The following is a 23,594-nucleotide window of genomic DNA, read 5'->3' as shown; positions in this document are numbered from 1 at the left end:
TGTTGTGTGCAAGAGAGAAAGAGAGAACGAAGGAGAAAGAGTGTGAGTGGGGAAGATAACATAAATAAACAAGTGCTCTTGGCATTCGTTGCGTCGTTAATTCATGATTTCAATTTTTAATGCCCTGCGCCGCGACAACAACCACAACAACAACAATAACAACGACAACAACAATAACTCAAGTATAGCTTGTACTTTAATAACAGAGAGACAGCGAAAAGGCAGCCACAGCATAACCACGAGAACAACCTGACTGGCATCGTGTCTTAATAGAATGCAACAGGCGGCCGCCCGCCCGCATTCAATAGTCATCCCATTTGCCAACACAAACACACACCCCACTTTTCCTCTCTCCCTCTTTCGTTCTCTGGCGATTTGATCGGGGTTTTCCGCCACTTGAGTGCTTCAAAATGCGTGTGGCAGGCAATGCTCGACTGCTGATCGCAACAGTTGCAACAAAGTTGAAGAGGAAGAGGAAGGGGAGAGTCGGAGGTTGAGGCACATAATTCGTGCTGTTCGTGTTGCCGCCTTTGCTTCCAATCAACGTTTTCTGTTATTATTTTGCAGCCTATCAACGGATACAAAATTTATTGAATTATATTTTCAGCGCCGCTCTTTTGTTGTAGTTGTTGTTGTTGTCTTCTTTGTTGTTTTCTTGGTCAGCTTTTCGCGGCAATCACGAAACGCCGGCAAAACTGACGGCAATTTGATTTGATTGCTATTGCTGGCGCTTAACTCGAAGATGCGGCAGGTTTATACGTGGACTTTATACGAATTACCCACACACACACACACACACACACTTGCACACATGTGTGCCACACATAATAACATAAATATTTAATTTATAACATTTTCATTGAGATTAATGTGACATTTTGAGTGGCTTGTTAATTTGAGCGAGTGAGCGCGAGTGAAAACTCCCTCTTCAAAATTAATTGACATCACTTAACGTTTAGGGACACCCACAGTCACACACAAACACCAACGCTTAATTGAGCGTTAGCTTCTCTCTTAGTTAAACCCCCAGTGATGCACAAGGGTTAAAGCGCTCCCAATTACAACTTCAGCCTGAAGTTATGCAACACTTTTTTTGTGTTCGCGCTAGAAATTCAAAACTCTAAATTTCAATTGTCAAAAAATGATTATTTAATATATTATAAAATATATATTGAGCTATTTTGTGACTCAGTTGTGACTCAAAAATAAATTCACTTAAAAAAAAATTTAAAACAATTTGCATGCAACATTTTTCGCTGATGGCTAAAAATAATTATCATTATTTAAATGTGCCGGGGATGATGATTAATAAATTATGTTGGATTTCTCTAATTGTCGGCTACAAATTAATTTAAGCTAAACTAAAAGTAGATTGCTAATTAATAAATAAATACAATTGAAACATGCGCTACAAAAAAAGTGAAAAGCACATCAAGAAAGTGCTTAAAATAGAAACGAACTTAAACGTAAATTAGATAAAAATTATCTGCCAGCGATTTTTCAATTTTTCGGTTTTGGCAAGAGAACAACAAAAATGCAAAAAGTAAGGAATGTAAATAGAAATGTAACAAAGCAAATGGCGCGGGTTAATTAGGCGGGTTATGTCGACGTCTGCAATTGGCAAATATCAGAGGAATCCCTTGATCGTCTGTTTCGTAATGTTCTCGTAGTATTTGCTGCGACGCCACGCAGCTGGCGGTGGCGGCGGCGGTGGCAGTGACGCACTCGACGTCGTCGTCGTCGACGTCTTCTGTTCGTTGTTAGTGGCAGCGACAGCAACAGCAGTTGACTGGGAACTCACCTCCGGCGTAACAGCTGTGGAGACGCTGGGCAACAATTCGGTGCGAATAACATTTGAATCCAGTCCGTAAGCCTCCAATTCGCTATCCGATTCGATGGGATGCGCCAGCAGCTCTTGTTGCACCTCCGGAGTGGGCGTAACACTCTGACTATGCAGCTCGGCCACGCCCACAACACTGTCTTGATCATCATCATCGACAACAGGAAGCAGAGGCGGCTGCTGAGCGGAAAAGTAGCTCAACTCGGAGCTGTCGAAAGACATGTTGACGGGCGACTGCGGCAACTCAGGTATCTCAAAGTTGCTCAGCGTTGAGTCGTCGGCCTCGTCGAAGGAGTTCTTGGCGGAGCCAATGTAGGAGCTGGTGCGTCCCGAGGCTGTTTGGAAGGACGACGAATGCGAGTTGGGCGTAAAGTTGCCCTCCGAAGCGGTGGCAAAGGAATCATCCTCAGTGGAACGTGATTGCCAGTCCTTAGGGTAGAAAAGTTTATTAACAGTCTGAGCAGAGAAAGAGGGAAGGAGATTCATAAGACTCACCTCGCTGCTCATGCCATTGCTGCCCAGTTTCTTGGAGAGATCCACATCGCCAGCGCTGCAATCACGTATCACAGCATCTAGGGATTCAGCGACCTCCGCGATGGCGCTCAGCTTGTGTGAGATGGCAGCGCAGGCGAGTTCGTTGCTCCCAGTGGGTGTCACCGTTACCGTGGATGGCGAAGGTGCTTCTACCTGATGAAAGGATTCGCTGCCAGCGCTGCTGTTGCGTCCGCTGTCGTGCAAGGGACTCGCATCGGTGGCGGGACTGTCGAGGGGCAACTCGTCGGGCACAATGCTGTAATCACAGGGAAGTAAATCGTGATGAGATGCTGTCGAGTCCTGGGAGGCGGCGCGTGAGTGCGACGGGGGGCGAGGCATCCTCTTGATCTGTGTAATCGCTGTGCGGATATGTTTCGCTGTCGTTGCGTATCAGCGCCTTGATCTTGTCCAAGCTTTGAAGGGGAGGTTGTTGAGGTGCTTCCACTTCTTCCTCCTCTTCGGTTTCTTCGAGTATTATGTCACGCTCTATAGAAGCTTTGGCTATCTTGGTTTTCACACTCGATGTGCTGGCCGTATCATCATCTTCATCCTCATCGTGCTCGGTATCCTCGCTGCTGAGATCAGGCAACTTGCTGCTCAAAAGTTGATCGCATCCAGGAGCTGAGAAAGTTCTTGTGTCGAGTTGCTGAGTGTCTCAATGCGATCGACGCTTAAATCCTCCTCCTCGCTGGCCAAAGGCGCTGCACTTGAAGTCTGCTGCTGCTCAGCGGCGACATCATCGGCATTCGGTTGCTCTGTGGGCGCTTCATCCACCACGATTGTGGGCAGCTCATCATCGGCTTTTGATTTGGCAAACAGATTGCGAAATCGGGCAAACATTTAGGCAAACTTGTGGCGCCTTTGACGCAAAAGCTAAACACGCGTTTGGCTCGCAGCCAGTCGACAAATTATTAATTGACGGATGTGTGGCTGTTGATTGTGTTGTTGCTGCTGCGTGTGGAGTGCGCAGTAATTGTTCACTTGTCAGGATCTATTCACACACACAGATTCACTAATTATTCAGACAGTGCAGGAATCAGACTGCTATAATTAACACACACGACGACACACTTTGACCCACTTGTTGACACGTTTTTTCCAGTGGGAACGAGCCACAATTGCCACAAGACTTTTCTATATCTATATATATATATATTCCGTTATATATGTATGTATGTGATTGCCGGCTGTTTTCGTTTACTTGACAACTTGACAGTTGCCACACTATTTATATATATATTCCTCGTATATAGTATTTATGTGTGTTTTTTAGTTACCGCACCGACGGAGCTTCAGACGCAACGCGCTGGATCACGCACCGAAATAGACTGATGAACCCCGAGATCAGCAAAGTTGGCGGCACTTTTCACTGAGTGTTTATACCCTGTAGGCAAGGTGAAAGGGTAGTTGAAGTGGAAGGCTAAATATGTCAATTATATTGAATGTATCTGCTTTTGAAATTCTTTCGTTAATTGGAAAGATTTTACTTGTCTTCTAGAGAGTTTACATATTTTGCATTGTGAACTTTCTTAAAAGATCTTTCCACTTTCTAATTGATATATGAACATTTGTTAAATATCTCATTCAAAATATTTATCTTCTCCTTTGGATATCTGTCATATTTTATATTGATACAGTTTTCTTAAATTTCTATTTAAAATGTATATGTTCTCTTCTAGGGAGTTAACATATATTAAGATAATATACATATTACTAAGATATATTTTTTCCTTTTTTTTCTAACGATCTGTATCATATTGTATACATTTCATATACTTTTATCTCGAGATGTATTAAATATTCAATTCAAAATATTTCTTTTATTTTCTTGATATTTCTTTGCTATTATAGATCAAACATGTAAAGTATTTTATATCATCTTGAAATTCTTTCTTTCTTTCTCTCTGGTAGATATCCGCTAAATACACCATGAACGCATTTCTTTTCTTTTTTCTGAGATCTTGAATTCTTTCGTTTTTCGTTCAATGCAACTTAAAAGAAAACGTTTTCCTGTATTTCCTGATACATTTTTAAGATATTACTATGAAATATTCTTAGCATATCTTTAAGAAAAGAAGTTTCATTATAATTACTGAGTAAATGTAGAAGTTTCAGCAGTTTCTTCCAATAGTTCATAGGGTTTGTCTCTAAATAGTTTGCATATGAATTTACTTTTGTGGTTATCTCCCAGGGTATCTGTGAGTCGAGCAGCGTTTTTTTCTTCGCTTTAAGTTTTGTCAGATTTTATTTTTGTTTTATCTGCCGCGTTTATTGCTGAGACATTTGAGTGGTTTTTCCTCCCTCGTCGTTACTGTCGCTGAGTGGAAATCTTTCTCGTTCTCCCCGCCGCACGCACCTTCTCCATATGTGCTAAAGAGATTTATTAGTTGTTCTACTCACCTCTTGCCCGTGAGAGCGTCCAGCATAAACGGTTCCTTGAGTCGCTTCTTGAGCAGTCGTCCTAATCGCACCATGCGACCCACTTCCACCAGAAGTTGCTCCCTGGCCAGTAGATGCCTCTGGAGACGCACTCCAAGGCCGCCACCTGGCGGGGAGAGTTCTGGTGAACCCTCAGTCTCCGCTTCGGCATCGCTGCTGATGCCGCTGCTGCTGCGATTGTGCTGCAGTCGCTGCTGTTGCAGCTGTGTGGCAAGTTCATGGGTGAGCAGTGGACGCAGATCACGAAGCTGGCGATAGTAAGCTTCGACACTTCGATGGAAGACAGCGGAGACACGCAATCGTGTCATTTGCTCCTGGGCAATGGACTGGAGACTGTGCCAGGTGCGTTGCAGCTGCAACAGACACTGTTCCGGCTCCGATTGCTCTAGCTTGCAGCACAGACGCAGTGTCTGCGATGCCTCCAGCAGCTGACAGCCGTAGTTGTAGATGCTCTAAGACGAAGTGGAGGAAAAGAAAAGATAATAAGCCAAAAACTGGCTAGCCGAAAATGCGAAAGAGAGAGCTCTCTTCGCTCTCTATATCTCTCTCTCTCTCTCTCTGTTGGGGAAACTCACCCGTCCGGTTTCCTCGAACCCCTGCAACTCGTCCTTCTGCAGCTGGATCTCGTGAATGTTGCAGCCAACATGGGAGTGACACCGCAACAGCACCGCATACAGCTCGTTCAGCCAGTTGAGAGCACAGCGCACCTCCTGCTCGTAGCCATGAATGTGGGTCACCTGCTCCAAGGTGAGCCGCTGCAATGCCACACGCTCCCCGCACCGCTTACGTCGCGTGCGACTCGTGTCGAGCTGTCGCCGCAGCTGGGCAATGTCGTTGCTGTAGTCCAACTGGAGGTCACGGCCCAGGGCGTCTTTCACCGGCATCGCCAACATGTCGCTCAGCTTTTCCCCCTCACGCACAAGTTCGCGTTCGATGTTGCCTGTAAACAGTTTGAGAAAAGGTTGCAAGGTTCGATTGCAACATCGAGATTGTAATGAAAACGAATTCATTCTAAGAGAACGAAGAATGCAGCAGGTGTTTGTTCGTGTAGCTTTCATTGAATACGCTTCGAATACACAATCGCATATAGTACTAAAAGGCAATGAACGACCTTTAATAGATCGCTTAATAATGAGTAAAATTTAATTAAAAAAGAGTTTTGTATTTGATGCTTTCATAGATCGTTTTGTAAAGAAGAAAATTAAATTAAAAATTGTAGTGTCATTCTCTGCTCATTTTCCAACATCTCATTTCTCAACAAGATCAATGAAGAAGAGTTTGGGAACTTAATGGAAAGTCATCGTCGATCAAAGTCAAATTAAATATGAGTTCTCTATTTATAGCGGCTTCTCAGCAGCCGAGACGGAGATTGCGTTCTCTGTCTGTATCAAAGCTATAAGAGCTATTATTACATATATCAATATACCAAATATATATATATTTTTTTTTATATATTTCAGTATTTTGGTAAATTTAAAAAATAATAATACACTATTATGCTTACATCGATATACCAAATATACTTTTCTGTATATTTTAGTATTTTCCGATTTATTACTTTGGTATATTTAAATGATAATAATGCACTGTTTTGCTTAGATTTTCAGATTTTTTAATTTGGTAAATACCAAATAATCTTATTTGTATATTTCAGTATGTTTTGTCTTATTAATTTGGTATATTTAAATGATATTACTATATTATTTTGCATATATCGATATATCATATATGTGTGTATATATTTCGGTATATTGCAGTATTTTTCGGTTCATTAACTTGGTATTGGTTTAAATGATTTTGCTCATATCGGTGTACCAAATATATATTTCGGCATATGATAATACTGCACTATTTTGCCTTTATTGAGAGGTAGCCGGTGTCTTCCAGTCAAGCGAACTGCCTTTAATTTACAATAGAGTTGTTTACTACAAAACGTATATTTCTCAGCCATTTACACATTTTGTAATTCCAGAATGCTCTGTCTGCTATTATCGAATCTGTTATCAAAGTAGGCTTCGACCTAGACTTCTTATCTATGCATGAATGAATGAAATGAAAATAAAATCTATGTTGAAATTGAAATTGTGCCACTTTAGAATGAAGATATCAAACTAGTGTTGACTGCATAACAGATTTCACTAATGAAACTGTCAGAAGTCAAACTATGCTTCAACAAATTTAATCTAAGCCGAATAAGCTGCATCAAGTTTGTCTGCTATCAACTCAAGTGAGAAGCTGCCAAATACTCTCGCTTTCAAGTAAGCCAATAGCTCTGCTGCAGCTGTCTACTTAAATATCAGTAAAATAGCAGTCAAATCCATTTAAGACGATCATTTGCATTAAGCAATGCAGCAGACTTTCACTTGATAAGCCGGCCCATTAAATAGTTACGACTGCAGTTTGCTAGTTGATCGCTTGATTAGTTGATGGATGATTAAATGGTAGTCAAGTTTTCAGTTAGCTGACGTGGGAACAACTCGAGAGTTGTAACGTCTAAACTTACCCAACATCACTTGACTCGTCTTCAGTTGCCTGAGCAGTTCATCAGCCTGTTGTGCATCCAATTCGCTGGGCTCTGCATCCGCTGCCTGATTGGCAATCAGCAGCTGCTCCTCGAATTGATCGAGCAAACGATGGAAACGCAACGCTGTCATTAGAACCTTGCGTCTTCTCTCCAAACGCTCGGCAAAGGAGCGACACACAAACTGCATAAAGTCGCGTTGGGAGAGCAGATCCTGGCACGTGGCCAGCGATCGCTCCTTGGCGAACTGCTCGATCTTGTAGAGCAACTCCGCATAGCAGCCGTAGGTGTCACGGCATTCCATCTCCAGTTGATCGTGTGCCGCCCGCAGCGTCTCGGAGGCGCGCACATCGCCACCAACGCTGCGCTGCCGACTGAGCAGCTGCTCTGCCTGGTTGAGAATCCAGTTGGTGACAAAGGCCACGCCCTCGGCTAGGGTGGAGAGTTCGCGTGCCTCGCGCAGCGATCGCAACAGCTCAAGCCACGCGGTGCGTATCGCTGTCTGTTTCTTCTCGATCTCATTCAATCGCAACTCGATGCGGGTTCTCTCACAACCCAAATCGGGTGGCAACAGGGGACGGGCGGGGTTCGTTGTTGCCGTCGCTGTTGTTGGTGTGGCAACAGGTGTGGCATGTGTCGTTGTCGCAGTTGCAGTCGCCGCACAAGTCGTTGTTGTTGTTGTCGTCTGCGTCTCGTAAACCTCGTTGAAGCGGGCCAAGATCGCATTACCTAAAGAGAAATGAGGAAAAAAGGGCTCAGCTTGTATTAGTTTCAAATGAAAATCTCTTTATTAGTCGAGTGTTTGCTTGCTTAACACATTTTCGTTTCGGTTTTTCTGTTTGCCCAAGCGAACTTATGTAAAAGTGAAAATCTTCAGTTTAATGGCACTTTTTTTTCGTTGCGCATCAAATCAAAACGGGCCAAGTGAAGGGTCACGATGTATGTTAAATAGAGTCACCCACACACACAGCAACATACAACAATGACAACTACTGAGACATGAGATTCATGTGTGCGGTTTTTGTGGTACTCTCTGAGTGAAGACACTTATGAAACACAGCTCAACAAAACTCACAGTCGATCGCTTACAGATGTGAGATTAAAAGTGTATAAATTGAAGAACTTAAATGAGATGATCGCAGAAATACGCGATGAAGTTGTTGAAGTTCAAGATATACTCCCAGTTAATGAATCTCATTAGAAATATAATTTTCTTGTACAAACGAAGATATAATCAGAGTTAAAGATTCTCATTATAAATATAATCGTTTTGTACAGCTTTCTTATCTATACTTGGAGATCTTCTTTGGCTTTCTATTGCTATAACTTTAAGAATGCTGTCAGCTAGATCTTCCTTTGATCTTTAGAATAGAGCTTAAGCTTCTTTCCTATTTGATTGTCTGAAAGATTTCGCTGTTGACATTGTGAAAAGTGCATATCATTACTTATACTGAATGTTGAACAATATTCTTACACAATTTTCATTCTTCTCTAATAATCTTGCTTCAATCTTTTGAATAAAAATATAGCAAATTATTTTATAGCTTCAGCTTCTTTTCTATTTGACTGAGTGAAAGATTTCTACTAATTGTAAATGTCTTCTAAACATTTTAAGCGAATCTATTTTGACTTCACACAGTCAAGAATTTAAACAATTATTTATTGTAAATGTTGAATTAGTATTCATACCTAATCTTTCATTCCTCTCCTATAAATTTGGTTTGAATTCTAGAACAGTTTCTTTAATTTTTGATTGCTTGAATTATTGGTTTATACTTCACATTTTCAAACGGTAAAATAATTACTTATTCTAAATGTTGAATTAGTTTTGAACGTTTTCTTTTAGATTTACACTAAAGTTTTAATTGCATTTTAAGATAATATCATTTGACCTCACCATATAATACGTTACAATGATTATCTCTCACACACTTTCAGTAATTAGTTGTTGTGCTTGTTTAATTAGTATTCAAATCATTTTTCCATTCTTCTCTAATAACCTTTTTTATCTGTATTTGCAGCTACTTCAACAATGCGTATGGTAAGTAGATTATTCCCTTGTTTTAATACTTTACGACTTTGTTTTCGATAATAATTTATCCCTGACTCCCACAGTTTTTCAAGTTCAGCTGTCGCATGAAACAATTTCAATGCTATGCAGTGTAATAAAAGTCAGCCCACAACTCAAAACTCAAAACGCGAGACAAAAACAAGTTTGGCAAACATTTTCATTTCTAATTGAAACACGCACACGACTTATTTCTGAGCTTGTCTCTGAATGTTGTTGTTGTTATTATTGTTGTGTTATAAATTACTTGTCGCGCAACTCGTTTTCTCGACAGCGTCGCGAGTGTCGGCGGGGGCATTGAGAATATGTAAATTCGTGAACGCAAAACGAAAGACTGAGGCAACGAACTTGCCGCTTACCCATTTCGATGGCTGCCTCAATGCTGCGCTGCACGTGCGTATGCAATTGAGCGCACTTCTTCAGCTCAACGTCCGCTTCCGCCGGACGCAGCGACTTGTGTCCGCCCAGCAGTGTCAACAGCTGTTCCATGGCGCCCAACGTCTGGGCGTGGGTGCGACTGAATTCATCGATGGCCTAAATCAAAAAGTAGAGCATTTAAATGGATTTATGTTGATTTTTTCTGTCACTTACCTTGCGCTGTTGCAGCCACAGATCGTAATTGAATTGCAGCGTGCCGCCCAGCTCTTCGGGCAGATTGTGTGGCTCGATAAACTTTGTCAGTCGTGCCTTAGACAGCACCAAGGGCTGCGAAGAAGTTCTGAATCATTTGCATGTTCAAGTTGCGGTTACAATTGTGGCTTACCTCGCCTTTGGTCTGCGATTTGGCGCATGGCTCCACGTGTTTCTCCCAGAAGCCTTCCGCCCTGACTAGATACAAATCGACGCTGATGTCGCCGCCAAAGAGCGCATAGATTTGACGCACGTGCTGACGAGAGATGCGCGTGCTGCTCTCCTGAGCATTGACAACGATGCTCACGCCATTCTGCAATAGAGCAGCACTGAAAGAAGCAAAGAGAAAAGAGTGAAGAAGACTTCTCATTAGTCGAGGGATCAGTCAAATCTCGTTTAGCTCGACTGGCTTTAATCAACGCTTGATTGATCACATACACATATTTAGTCATTATTTATTCCGTGGTTAATTTTATCGCTTTCTGTCCGAGTGAAAACAGTAAAGTTTTTTATATGCGCTAAGCATAGGGTAGAAGGGTATTATTAACAGAATATTTGATTGCGATCTGATGAAAATCTTAGAAGTTATTTGAGAAATAATTTTGAATGGGAAAAAACGTTTGCAAAAGTCGGGACTTTGTTGGTTCGGTGGTTAGTTTGGCATATTTTTTACTCTATGCTATATTTTGAATGTAATAGTATATCAATATACCAAATACCGCCCTCGGTATGTTTGAAAATTTGTTGGTATATTAAATTTGCAGATTTTCGCACTATTTTGCTTTCAAAATGAATATACCAAATAAAGCCTTCGGTATATTTTAGTATTTACTTCGGTATATTAATTTAGTATATTTCAACAATAATGAAATATACAACAAATATCGTCATCGGTATATTTTAGTATATTTTTGGTATAATACTGTGATACCGTACTGCATTTTTTTGCTTTTATCGGGTATCTCATAGTCAAGCATACTTGACTTTCTTACTTGCTTTGCCTAGAATGTTTGATAGATGTTTTTTTGTGTAGCTTTGATCGAACAGCGACAAAAAAATAGTCGAGAGAGCGAGAACTACGATAATAAACCAGAATTGATATGCTAATAACTTGGGAGGCTTATTTCCTTATCTACATAGAGGCCCCCAAAAAGAACCCGCGACTAATGAAAAGACTTAAATGTCTAAAGCCTATCATTTGCATAAGAGTGTCGTCGTATATGTTAATTTGGTTTCGATTAGCGGTCGGTTTCTTCAGTTTCTTCATCATCTCACCTGAGCGAACGCTTGAGATAGTCGAGCGTCAGTTGAAGGCAGCGACGATTCCACAATTGTTGATCATTGAATGCATTCACAATGAATATGATGCGTTTACTGCGATCGTAGCCGCCCGATAGATACGCACTGCGCATCTGCAGCGCATTCAACACGTCCTCCTCCATCCAGATTCAGATCGAGAGCTTTCAGCGCGCTTCAGCTTAATTGTTCGAGGGCCGCAAAGTCATTTCTATGAACGTGGCAGCAAGAAAATAACAACAATGTTAGACAAGTCAGAACGTTACAAAAGGCTAAAACCACTATGACTATTTGTTTTTCATCGAGAGCGGCCTTTTCTCGTTGTTGTTATTGTTGTTGTTGAAAATTAATACCGAGTCACAGTTGCGGTTGTTGTTGTTGTTGTTGTTGCTGTGGCAGCAACTGTTGCTGCTGCTGCGGCTGCTGCTGCTGCATAATGCACATTTTCCAATGCCGTCTTGGAACACGTTTGACAAGTCGCAGCTGAAGACAGCGAACTGAAGTCAGAAGACTAAAGACTGAGTTGCACTCACTCACATGATTTTCACTATTTTCATGTTAGCTTAAGAGCTAAGCTGCTCGTTGTTGTTTGTTTGTTGCTAATGGAAAATGGAAAAAAATTCCAATTTTGCGCATGGTTTTTTTTTTGTTTTTTTTTGTTTGTTTGTCGAAATTTGCCTGACACAAATTGCAAGTCGAGGGGGAAAAGAAGAGGGCACTAAACTTTTTCTATGCCAGTCAGCCAGGCAGCTAGCCAGCTGCAGGCAATTGGCTTAATTTGTTGCCAACTAGCTGATAAGAGGCGTGGCAAGCACACCCAGACAGAGAGTGGAAATCCTGTTTCTCAATGCTTCTATCTTACAGTTATGCGTAAATGACTGTAAAACTTGCTCCGTTTTATGGACAAGAATTCAATGTGGCCAACGAACAATTTGCAGCACTTGGCAGCAACCTGTTGCCGCCTGCTGTCTGCTGCCTGCTGCCCCAAACAACTGATAATTGTCAAGAGTCGCTGCTGCGCTAGCGGTTATGGCCCGTTGCTCCCGCTGCCGCTGCCGTCTTCCGCATTGAATTACAATTACAGCAAAGAAAAAACAACAACAACAAAAAAAAAAAAAACAACGACAACTTTAACAACAACTTCAACATGAATTTCAAGTTTCAAATGTCAGATTCAAATTGAATAATTCGCTGAGCAAAAAAGTAGCAAACGCAGCAAAACAGCGAAATAAAAATAAAATATTAATTTAGAGGCGAAAAAACGATGGAATGGGGGGAAACAAGGGAGGCGAGGCGAGACACCCGCGGGGTGTTAAATGCCCCGCTTTTGTTTTTTGGGCACACCTTTCAGACAGAAGGGGCTTTTAGGCCTCGCGGCGCGTTACAACAACAACAAGAAACAACAAAAAAATGCTACTAAAATAGAAAAACAACAATAGCAATAACAAATGAAAATGAAACAAAAACAAACAAAAACCGTTTCTTTCCCATCTGTCGGTTTGTAAACTTTCTTGAGAAGAGTTGTGTGTGGTTTTATGATATGGCGATAAGATCTATGCGGGACAGGCGAAAATGAGAGATGTTTGCTCTTCGCTCCCCGGGTTCGAGTTGTTAAATTAATTGAAAAGTTCAAACAGCAGCAACAACAATAACAACAGCAACAACAACAACTCAAATAACAGCAACAAAAGCCATTAGCATTTCGAGCAAAGAATTTGTTTTAACAGCTGACAAATGTTGGTTGGTTTTGTTTCTTGCTCTTGGCATCATTTCGAATCTCTTGGCTTAATTAATTATTTTTCGACTTTTTTATGCGCTGCCCCTCAAATTGTAATTTGACATTAAATCTCGTTTAATGTATCTCCGTTTTGTTTTTTGCTTTTTTTTCTTTCCGTTTCTTGTGGCACATAACACAGTTCGCAACGACTTTCAAAATTGCACTTGAGTCGCGTTTTGTTTGTTTTGGAATTTGCTTTTTTTTTGTTTTCTTGCTTACGAACCCGATTCAACGATCAGTTTTTCGATCCGTGCGTTTGCCAACAAGTTGCGCGCTCGACTAAAGTTCAGTTTTGTATCTTGTAGATTGTTGTTTGGCGCTTGCGCTGCCTGCTTTGCAACCCAGTTTGAGTTGCAGTTCGATCGAGCTTTTAAGTTCGAGTTGCGTTCGCTTTAAATGTCGCGTGTCAGCTGTTTTTTTCACACCTTTGCATATCAATTGGTTTCGTTGTTATTGCTGCTTCTGCAGGCTTTGCCCTTTTTTTCTTTTCAGTTTTGTTTTTGTTTTTCATCGAGTTAAAAGTGCATATAAAACCTGTTCGCATGCGAGATTCCATGTTGAGGTTTCTTTTTTCCAGCCCAAGCTAAATTAAAACAAAACATGCGTTTTGTCTGCCACTGCTGCTGATATCGGGAGTCTGTGTTCGCTTCTTTGACCCTAAAGCGAGTCCATTCGCTGGGTGGATTGAGAGGGAAAACTAGTGGGGAAGTCGTGTAGAAAATTGTACATGTTATTAGTAAATATTTATTACGTAATCTATGCACGAGTGGGAAGTAAACGATTTGATTCTTCTAATGAACTTTGCAATAATTACACTTATTTCAGATTATCTTCAATTTCCATTAAGGTAATGAACTCGTAAAGAAATTCTAATAGCTCGATTACAGTTATTTTTAAGCAAACAATTTGATACTTTAAATGAACTCTATAATAATTATAGTTCTTCTAGACTAGCTTAAATTTAAATTTGAACATATAAAAATGTCTTCTAAAAAAATAACAAAATTGTTTTCTAAAAGTCAAAAAATACTAAAGCTACAAAGTAAATAAGATTGTTAAGAATCTGGTGTATTTTGAATGTAATAATATATCGATATACCAAATATAGCTTTCAGTATATTGATTTTTAGTAGTATTTTGGTAAATCAATTTGGTATATTTGAAAAATAATACCGCATTGTTTTTCTTTTATTGAAAATGGGTTTCGAGGACACTCGATTTTTCTTTATTTAACAAAAAGTTGTATGTATAAAAATAGCAAACTCAATATTTTCTTTATATTGAAAGCATATCTACACCTCTTTGCATAGGGAGTTATTATTTTTGGCTCTTATATTCGAATTACTTTCCAAAAAGAAAATCTTTTCTTCATTTATTTGATGCCAATTTATCAGAATAGATTTGCCAATTATTAATAGAGTATGCAAGAGTCATTGTGGTGTTGTTAACTTGCATTTATCATGTTGTTTTATTCATGGACCTTGTCGCAACGTGGGAACTTTTAATTGTGTGTGCGTATGGGATTCCAGGAATTCAAGTGGTGTGTGTTTGGTTGCTGCCTCAATAAAGCACTTGAAATGCGAAAAGGATATTTAGTATGCTCGGACAGTGCGAATATCAAAGATTTATTGAAACTGGAAAAAGGAAAGAAAACCAGTTTTGGGCTTCACTTGTTATGGAGGTCAACAGCAGCAGAGCAGAGTGAAAACGCCCATGGCACCCCTCGTCTCGTCACGCCATGGAGTCTAAAAGGGGGGAGAGCGAGAGATGGAAGAATGAGAATGAGAATGAAAGAATCCTTAGCTCGCTCCTGCTGTGTGCGACCCTTATAAACATGTCAATCACAAGTAAATTGTAGCAGATTTAATGGGTAGCCGGAATGTGGGTCGAAGGTTGGAGAGAAAATGCAAATGGTTGTCCTCTCGCTCTCACGCTGTTGTTGTCCTGTGGTATCGTGCTGCTGCTGTTGCTGCTGTGTCAGCAGTAAAAGGACGAGCCATGACGTTGACTATTTCAGCTGCTCCCCCGCTCTCCTCTCTACAGCTCGGCTGCTGCTGCGTTTCCATCTCGCTGCTTAGCAACAATTTATTGGCAATCTTCCTAGCATAGGCGCGCTTTTTCCCGTTCCCTTTATTCATTCACTTTTTTTTTTTTGTTTCGGACTTGTAGCGAAACTTGTGCGCTGTAGGTTAAAGTGCGTGATGGCCTCAATGAGCACGTAGCAGCAGCTGATAAAGGGCATTCAGGGATCTCGTGTATGAGTTTGTAGCACTCGCTGCTGCACTCTCAATTGCAGCAGTCTTGGCCGTAAAAAGCCGACCACAAAATGGCGTCGAAAGCACTTCCGGCCAGGCTAGCTTGAAAAACAAAAACTCCTTCTCCTCTGGCAATGTACGTGAAATGTGTTTTGGCTTGTTTTACTTTTTAATAACAGACCCAATGGTCTCGCTTCGCTTGCTCTCTTCTCTCTGATGCGTTAGCGACTATTAGAAAATTGCGAAAATTGCGCGCACGTTTCTAACGTCAACGTCACTGCCAACGGCGACTGCGACGGCGACCGCGACGCCTGATGTTGCATGCGCTGCGGCAATTGAGTGCAGTTTCAGATTTATTGCAGCGTCGAGCGTAGCACACCAAGAATTTTAAACAGTTTTAGTTTATTAAGCGGCTAGCCACAAGGGGTGATGGAGGAGAAGCACTGGACTCTCTCGACTGATGGGCTCAACATGCATAATTCATTTGGCTTAAGGGTTTCCAGCAAAGTTCTGCGAAACTAATTCAATTCACAAATCGCGAGATAAGAGCAATCCATTTGATTGATTCGCATTTCATTGCACACCGAGTTCCGAGTTAATTATGAGTTTTGCGCCCCGAAAAGTATGCCACAAGAATTTCCAGTGTAATGGATATGAGAAGTTATACCAGAGCTCTACAGAGTTGGCTTTAATTTAAAAATCTCTAGGCATACGCTGGCATACGTTCACAGTTTATGGCTTCACCTTCAATCCATGGCATGGAGACCTCCCGCGGCGTCTCTGGTTACAAAATGTATGCCACGTGTGTGGGCTGCGAGTTGAGCTGAAAAAGTGTTGTAGGAAGGCAGCTAAATTGCAAAATCGATATTGTTTAAATGTTGTTGTTTAATCAGCGTATGAAAATATGCAAGAACTCGACGCTGCTGCGTTAATTGATTCGAATTTGCTTTCGCGCGCGTTGCGAGCCGGCGAGGACAAACTTTAAGCATAAATATTAATATGAGCAATCAAAATGTATGACAAGAAAATTATGCGAGCAAAGCAAATACGAATACATATTTGATATTCAGCATTTGTGGCCATGCGGCATGTGGCAACTGCCAGCAGACGGCAGCGCAGCAGCAGCTGTTTCAAGGACACAGCTGCAAAATGGCTGAACAACTAAAAAGATACTCTAGAATGTTCTATATGTGATCTGCCAGTTGACTACGCTAATATACTCTCCTATCAAGCATTTCTAGAGTATTTGAGACAGCGGGAAACTGCTTAAATTAAATAAAGTATGCGCCTCGTTGTTTCCCGTTCCGCTTTTCATTTGCTGCTGGCTTGGCTGCTGTTACTAGGCGGCACCTAAAAGTAGGCAAGCAAAATTTGTGCGGATGCCGAAAAATTAATTTACACTGCCGGCGCCGAAAAGTAGGCAACGCCTTTGTTGTCACGCCAACAATAAAATGATTTTCAAATGCTTTTTAGCCCAAACAATTGATTACATTTCGCATTATTTAAGTGCCTTTACATGTATTGTCTAGATAAAGGGAAGGAGCAGAGCTAATTGTTCGATAGCTCGCTATATTTTTAGGCTGTCTGATTATTTCATATTTCATTCCGCTAGGCAACAATGGCTTAAGTCATAAGCCAGTTGTCAGGCTGACAACCACTACAATCGCTGACGATGGGAATGGAAGGAGGATGTGCTTTTGTAAGCCTTGATTGTTGCTTAACTTTTGCGTCAAGGCCACGTCGAAAGCCGAAGCCGAAGCCATCGCATTGGCAAATGGCAATCGCATTACATGTGCCGCAGCTAATTGTTCTAAAGCGCTCAAGTGTAGTTAAGCGGCTTAAACTTGCTCAAATTACATAGCAGAAGGCAATGCGAATATGTCCCCAATAGGATAACAGTCAAGTGGAGGCTAGAGAAGCTTGTGTAATAAGGGATCGTTTCTTTAATGGAATATTTTTAGTTTTGATTATTAGATTTTTCATTTCATTGTATCAGCATTAGAGTTTCCCCTTAGCTACTTTTGTCTCCTCCTCTGCCATCGACCAGCTGCCCATGGGAGGCGGACGATACCGCCTCAGGAAGGGAACAATGTGCTTGGCACACTCGGCCGCATTTGTGAGATGCACATGATGCAGTCCTTCAACTTCGTAGAATTCAAAGTACGGATTATTCTCAGACAGATAGTTGAGTACTTCATCGCATCTGGAATCGATAAATGGCGATCCGGAGCCCTTGATGATGAGGTACGGCTTGTCCTTAACTCGTTTGATCAACTCAAGTGCCTTCTCCGCACAAAAAGGCAACAGTGTGTGATACTTGGTGCGACCATCGCGAGAAAAGTAGTAGCGATTGGGATACAGTGATGATTTCCGCACACTTCGATTGAGCAGATGTTGGGCAAACTCCAAAGGCACCGAGTTGAAGGTACCTCGACTCAGCACAACGCGCAGCTGTTCCATTGTATAGGAGGGAGGTTCCTGCACCTCGGCCAGTCTATTGCGATCCTCTTCCACCAGATGCTTCTCCATCCATGAGCCTATTTTCGGAATGCATTCGGGAGCGTCAAAGGGCGGCAATGTGATGTCTAAGAGGATAACCATGTCGACAGTTTGTGGCGCAAGTGCTGTGTGTATATAACTTAAAACACCGCCCAGCGAGTGACCCATGAGCGAGACCTTTGACCATTTGTATTCCTTCATGACGCGACTAATAATGAGTATCCAATCGTCAGCACTGTAATGCATGCCCGCCGGCAAGTTTGAGGAGTAACCATGTCCAGGCATATCCATGCAGAGCACTCCCAGATAATCGGGTAACAGGGGAATTAGTGTATCGAAGGTGCCGATGTTATCCTGCCAGCCGTGTATTGCCAGAATGGGGCGATCCTTGCGATTGCCATACCAATGCCCCATCATATGTCCGAATGGTGTATCAATGCGCACAACATCGTACTATAGTTGGATAAATATATACTCTATATATCACGAGGTTTTTAAATTTTACTGGAGTCGCACTTACGTCGCTTAATGACAAATAGCCCATGACGATCCGCTGAACCTTGGACGCCTCTTGACTTTAGTTTCTAGACTGCTTCGACGCTTTTTGAATGCTATTGCTATGACTTGACGTTGCCCGACTTTTTATCAATTGAACGCTCAGTGGGTCTCCACAAGGCTTTTGGTTGCTATCTTAACTAACCGAAGATATTGATTAACGTTGAATATTAATTAGACGCTTATCCATTATTAAAAATAGAGTTATTGTTTTCAACTATCAGTGCTCGCAGCTGTGCGGCAACTGTTTCAAATTCCAACTACTTTCAGCTATCGAAGATATTCCGAAAGAGCTTTCATGATTGGAATGCGAATGCAGTTGGTTGGAGCGATCACAAGCAAACATATTCGTAGGTCAGGTGTGTGTGAAAAGCTTTTGCATCAGCTGTGCGAGAAGCTTTCGTGGTTATCACGGCCCGGAATATTAGTCTCACTTTTACTTTTGTCCAAGTAGGTTGACAATTTTATTATATAAACTGACTACAATTTGTGCTGCTTCCGATGAGAGTTATCAATTTTTGAAGGTGGACGATGACGCCTTAAAAAGGGCACAATTTGAGCGGCACACGCGGTAGGATTGCAGAGATGTATGTAATGATTGCCCTGCAATTCGTGGAACTCCAGGTCAGGATTTTGCGCCCTCAGAATGGAGAGAACCTCCTCGTCTCTTTCACAAATGAAAGAGGACTCGGCGCCTTTGAGGATAAGGACAGGTTTCTCTCGAACGCATCGCGCCATCTCAGCTGCAAGTCCCAGACTCAGCTGCAGTTCAACGGCACACTTGGTGCGATTATCTTTCAATGTGTAGTACTTATCTGGATACAACTGAGATCTGTGTACGCTGCGTTTGAGCAGATGTGGTGCAAGTTCTACGGGCACAGCCTCAACTGTACAGGTATGAACAAATTGGCAGAAATGTTCCATCGAGTAGGAAGTGGGTTCATAGTTGGTAGCCTCATTAATTGCCATGCGGTCCACTTCCTGTAGACACCGCTCGATATTGAATGCAGAAATATCCAAGTCCAGTCGAGCAAATGGATTTATTACACCCTCAATTAGTATCACAAGATCCACAGTGTGCGGTGCTAAGGAGCTATAAATGAAGCTAAGAATGGCGCCCATTGAATGACCCAGCAACGAGACCTTTGACCACTTGAACTCTTGCATCACTCGACCTATGATGAATGCAAAGTTGACAAAGTCATATTGTATTCCCTTTGGCATACGAGAGGAGTGTCCATGTCCTGGCAGATCTATGCAGAGCACTCCCAAGTAGTCCGGCATTTGGGGAATTAGTGTATCGAAGGTGCCCAGGTTATCCTGCCAGCCGTGTAGAGCCAGAATAGGACGTTCGCTGCGGTTGCCATACCAGCGCCCCGCCAAATGTCCCCAGGGCAACGGAATGCTCACATCCTCGTACTGTCGATTGTGAAATCCCTCGATTAGCTGTCTGAAGTATTTGTCATACTTTTACTCACATCATTCAGTAACAAAGTTCCCATGTTGCTCCGATTCTATAACCAGCACGAGTTATGGCTAAACTATTTTGATAAGCAGTTTTACTTTTTTCGAGGAATTTACAATTTTTGGCACGTGACTGATTAGCTACGTTCTCCTAAAGAGTTCATCGACAACTGACCCGAATGTCGATTAGCCAGGTGAAAACTTCCAAATTTCTTTTAAAAATAACTATTCTGATTACACGAGCATAATCGCAAGCAAAGCGTATCGGCTTTTTCTTAATCTCTTTCTTTATTTTTACACATTGTTGCTTTTAATCTATTGAAGCTTTGCTAACAGCATAGATTGCAAATAAAATGTTGAAGCATAGTTTTTATTATGATGTTCAGATTATCACTTACAGAAATATCACATTATCAAGCAATAATAATTTGTTTTAGCTGAACTGATATCGTCTCACGTTTCTTAACTAGCTTGAAAGCAAATCAACTTCAATAGTTTTAGCGCTATATTTATAGCTTTCTTTATCGATGGATTAACAAAAATAGCTAAAATCACTCATGTTATAATTAAAAGCTGCTAAGCGTCTTAAATGTTAATTGTTTACTTTATTGTTAAATATTTAGATTATGTTTGTTCTAGAATTGTGCGAATTAAGCTAAGGGATGCAAAATGACTCATGGGAATTTTCTTACATTCACTCACTCTTATATGATAATCTTTATTTTGATAAAAAGTTGAAAGTTTTATCCTTTTCCCATTTGCTATTTCCCCCTTTATAATTTGCTACGTCGTTTCAAGTTCCAGGAAAAGAAACGCTCCTGGGCCTTGCGTTTCTCCTTTTTGCTGATGTTTGCTTCCTCGCCAGCCAGCGACCAACTAGACACCGGAGGCGGTCGATGGTGTCGTATGAATGGCACAAGGTACTTGGCAACCTCGGTGGCATTTGTGAGATGCGCATGATGTGCTCCTGCCACCTCGTGCATCTCGAAATGTGGGTTCTCTTTTCTTAGAATGGCGATAGCCTCATCGGAGTTGGGACTAACATAGGGAGAATTGGATGCTTTAATGATAAGAAACGGTTTCTTAACGCGACGAGCCAGCTCAGAACCCTGACTTCGATTCATCGGGAATATAACGTAATACTTTACACGGCCATCGCGGGAGAAGTAATATTTCTCCGGATACAACTGCGACTTGGCCACACTGCGATAGAGTAGATGATGAGCAAACTCCTTGGGCACCGACTCAAAGGAACCCTTGGCCATTAGACTGCGCAGCTGAGGCAGCGTATACGAAGGCGGTTCATGCATTTCACTCTGCTCGGCACGCTCCTCCTCCACCAAATGCTTCTCCAGGTACGGAGCCCAGCCAGACAACATCCGCGGTGACTCCAGGATGGGCAGGCAAATGTCCAGCGAGATGATCATATCGACTTTGTGCGGCGCCAACGCCGTGAACAGAAGGGCCAAGGCGCCACCCAATGAATGACCCAACAGTGAGACCTTTTGCCACTTGTACGCCTTCATGACCCGAGCGATGATGAACACATAGTCGTGCATACTGTAGTGCATTCCGGGTGGCAGACGACTGGAGCAGCCATGTCCCGGCAGATCAATGCAGAGAACCCCAAGGTAGTCGGGCAACAGAGGTATCAGTGTATCAAAGGTGCCCAGATTGTCCAGCCAGCCGTGAATAGCGAGTATGGGACGTTCCGTTCGATTGCCATACCAACGACCCGAGATATGGCCCCAAGGTGCCCAAATGCGAACATCCTCGTACTGTAAATGGGTTTCAATTACTTGTAGCACAGTGTATAAACAAACGTTGTTGTTGCTCTCGCTGCTGCTGTTGCTGCTGCACATTGGAGCTTTCAATAGTGCTTACTCACGTCGCTCAATGATAAAGTTCCCATTGCGCGGCTCTCTGAACTTTGGTCGACCCTTTATTATTGTGGACAGCTGTTGCTTTTTTGGCCGCTTCCAAAGGTTCGTTTTTGCAGCCACTAGATTGGTGTCTAGCGATTATCTCAACTACATTCGATTATGCTGGTTAGTTAATTACACAAATTTCCACTTTTAATTCTTGTTATTCGATGTGTGACAAATCGATAATGCGACGCACTTTGTTTGTGCTCTTTTTTTAACAACGTGTGGCCGGCGACTGAGACAAGCGTCACAACAATTGTGCTTTCTATACCAAGCAAAAGCTTCTCTGAGAGAGAGCGAGAGCTTTTAGCTGCGCTCTTGAGCGCAATTCGATCGCAAAGAGAGCGTAGTGAGTGAAAAACCGGAACCCAAATGAGTACAAAAGACATATTATTTATTGTTGTCAGTCTCATCTCTGGATCTTCGCACTTTAAAGTGCATTATTAAAGGGACTCAAGGAAGCGAAAGCAATTGAGCATTTGAAATGCAACTGCATACGACACAATTGCTGGCTCACCTTCACCTACTTACGGCTGGCATGCGATTTGGATGGATAGTCTCAGAGTGCAGACAGCAACACACGCTCAGCTGCTCTCAGTTGGCCATGTTTGTCCACTGAGCCGTAAATGAGACACCTGGCAATGACTGTGGGACTATGACGCCGACTGTGACTGCGACGGCGATGGAGACTGAAGTGAAGTGGACTCATGCCCGTGTCAAAGTCCATAAACTGTCGAGAGGTTTTGGGAATGCTGCGATTAGCACGTGACTTTCGAATCGAATTTTCCACTTCACTTATCTCATTGCTTTGGCTCCCACCGAAGGGATGTCCAATGGATTCCATTGGACGACACGTGCTTCTGGAACTTCGCTCGCATTCACCTCGATCTGACAGGTTGAAAGCACAGGACGACACAGCCACAGTGGAGACATCTGGCTTGGCCCATTCACGGTCTGACCTTGTGCCGCTTGTAAGGCGATTTGTTCAACTTGTGATAATGCGACAGTTACGACAGTTTATAGTAGGCGCAACTAATACACTAACTTAGCATGAAGGTGTATTATTGATTTTTATTAGATTTTATTGCGTTGCAAATTCATCAGCTATTTTTGAGCTAGAATTTAAACGCCTTCTTTGGACTATCACATGATTTGTGCCACACAAAAAGTGGCTTATCTTCATGAACATGAAAATAATTCTATTACTAAATTTCAAGAGTATTTTGGACTTCGTCATAAGTCATGTCTTCGTTTTTTACTGCTTTTAAATGTTGTATTTTATTATATTCCAATAACTGACGGAGCGAGAGTGGAAAAGCGGAGTTCACCGTCGGTTTTCACCACAATTCTTATATCCCCTTTCCGCTTGTCTGTCTGTCTCGGCATTTCGCTGCTGTCTGCTGTCTGTTGATTACGCTTTCTGCACCTTTTGACTAAGGCAACCTTGTGTTGAGTGACGCCGCCTGCTGCAGCCACTCACTTGCTCGATTCCGGGCAAACCTGTCGTCATCGTCGGTTTCCACCTGCCTTCCACCCGTCGGCCACGCCTCCCAAGAACACAATTCCAAATGCATTGTGTAAATTTCCTGTGCATTGCACATTGCAGGCGCGTTAGCTATGATTTATATTTAATTCGTGTTTGAGTAATTTATCATGTCTGGCTCTGAACTGTCTCCATTCGGTTCCCCCCTCCAGCTCTCTGGCATTCCCATTGGGCACCTATTTCACTCCCTACTCTCCCTATCCCCCATACTCTCTCTCTCTCTGTTACGCTGGTTACCCTTGGGCCTT

General features: G+C 42.1%; 4 protein-coding genes across 6 annotated transcripts; all 4 read right to left on the bottom strand.

The window, feature by feature from the left end:
* Positions 1–1,179: 1,179 nt before the first annotated feature.
* On the bottom strand, positions 1,180–13,393 carry LOC132791342 (SEC14 domain and spectrin repeat-containing protein 1-B). Of its 2 annotated transcripts, XM_060800215.1 has the most exons (10): positions 13,329–13,392; positions 11,308–11,539; positions 10,166–10,361; positions 9,994–10,107; positions 9,762–9,936; positions 7,317–8,063; positions 5,389–5,753; positions 4,775–5,265; positions 2,336–2,630; positions 1,180–2,269 (listed from the first exon to the last, which is right to left on the bottom strand). In XM_060800215.1, exons 2-10 carry the CDS (start codon positions 11,472–11,474, stop codon positions 1,628–1,630), a joined length of 3,192 nt encoding a protein of 1,063 aa, XP_060656198.1. In that variant the 5' UTR covers positions 11,475–11,539; positions 13,329–13,392; the 3' UTR covers positions 1,180–1,627. The 2 variants fall into 2 exon arrangements, with proteins under 2 accessions (XP_060656198.1, XP_060656197.1); XM_060800214.1 differs by having other exon boundaries at positions 1,180–2,630; positions 13,329–13,393.
* A 3,904-nt stretch (positions 13,394–17,297) lies between these two features.
* Positions 17,298–18,653, bottom strand: LOC132790386 (probable serine hydrolase). The gene is made up of 2 exons (XM_060798884.1): positions 18,380–18,653; positions 17,298–18,312 (listed from the first exon to the last, which is right to left on the bottom strand). Exons 1-2 carry the CDS (start codon positions 18,401–18,403, stop codon positions 17,359–17,361), a joined length of 978 nt encoding a protein of 325 aa, XP_060654867.1. The 5' UTR covers positions 18,404–18,653; the 3' UTR covers positions 17,298–17,358.
* A 201-nt stretch (positions 18,654–18,854) lies between these two features.
* Positions 18,855–20,078, bottom strand: LOC132792004 (probable serine hydrolase). Of its 2 annotated transcripts, XM_060801187.1 has the most exons (3): positions 19,893–20,078; positions 19,641–19,833; positions 18,855–19,589 (listed from the first exon to the last, which is right to left on the bottom strand). In XM_060801187.1, exons 1-3 carry the CDS (start codon positions 19,914–19,916, stop codon positions 18,895–18,897), a joined length of 912 nt encoding a protein of 303 aa, XP_060657170.1. In that variant the 5' UTR covers positions 19,917–20,078; the 3' UTR covers positions 18,855–18,894. The 2 variants fall into 2 exon arrangements, with proteins under 2 accessions (XP_060657170.1, XP_060657169.1); XM_060801186.1 differs by having other exon boundaries at positions 18,855–19,833; positions 19,893–20,075.
* Positions 20,079–20,595: 517 nt separating this feature from the next.
* LOC132792003 (probable serine hydrolase) lies at positions 20,596–22,044 on the bottom strand. Its single transcript, XM_060801185.1, has 2 exons — positions 21,767–22,044; positions 20,596–21,656 (listed from the first exon to the last, which is right to left on the bottom strand). The coding sequence occupies exons 1-2, from the start codon at positions 21,788–21,790 to the stop codon at positions 20,652–20,654; spliced, it is 1,029 nt and encodes a 342-aa protein (XP_060657168.1). The 5' UTR covers positions 21,791–22,044; the 3' UTR covers positions 20,596–20,651.
* Positions 22,045–23,594: the final 1,550 nt, after the last annotated feature.

This window comes from Drosophila nasuta, chromosome 3, assembly GCF_023558535.2.
Source record: "Drosophila nasuta strain 15112-1781.00 chromosome 3, ASM2355853v1, whole genome shotgun sequence".
Classification (NCBI taxonomy): Eukaryota; Metazoa; Arthropoda; class Insecta; order Diptera; family Drosophilidae; genus Drosophila; species Drosophila nasuta.
The sequence above is the reverse complement of the archived record's forward strand: the minus strand, read 5'-3'. Positions and strand labels throughout refer to the sequence as shown.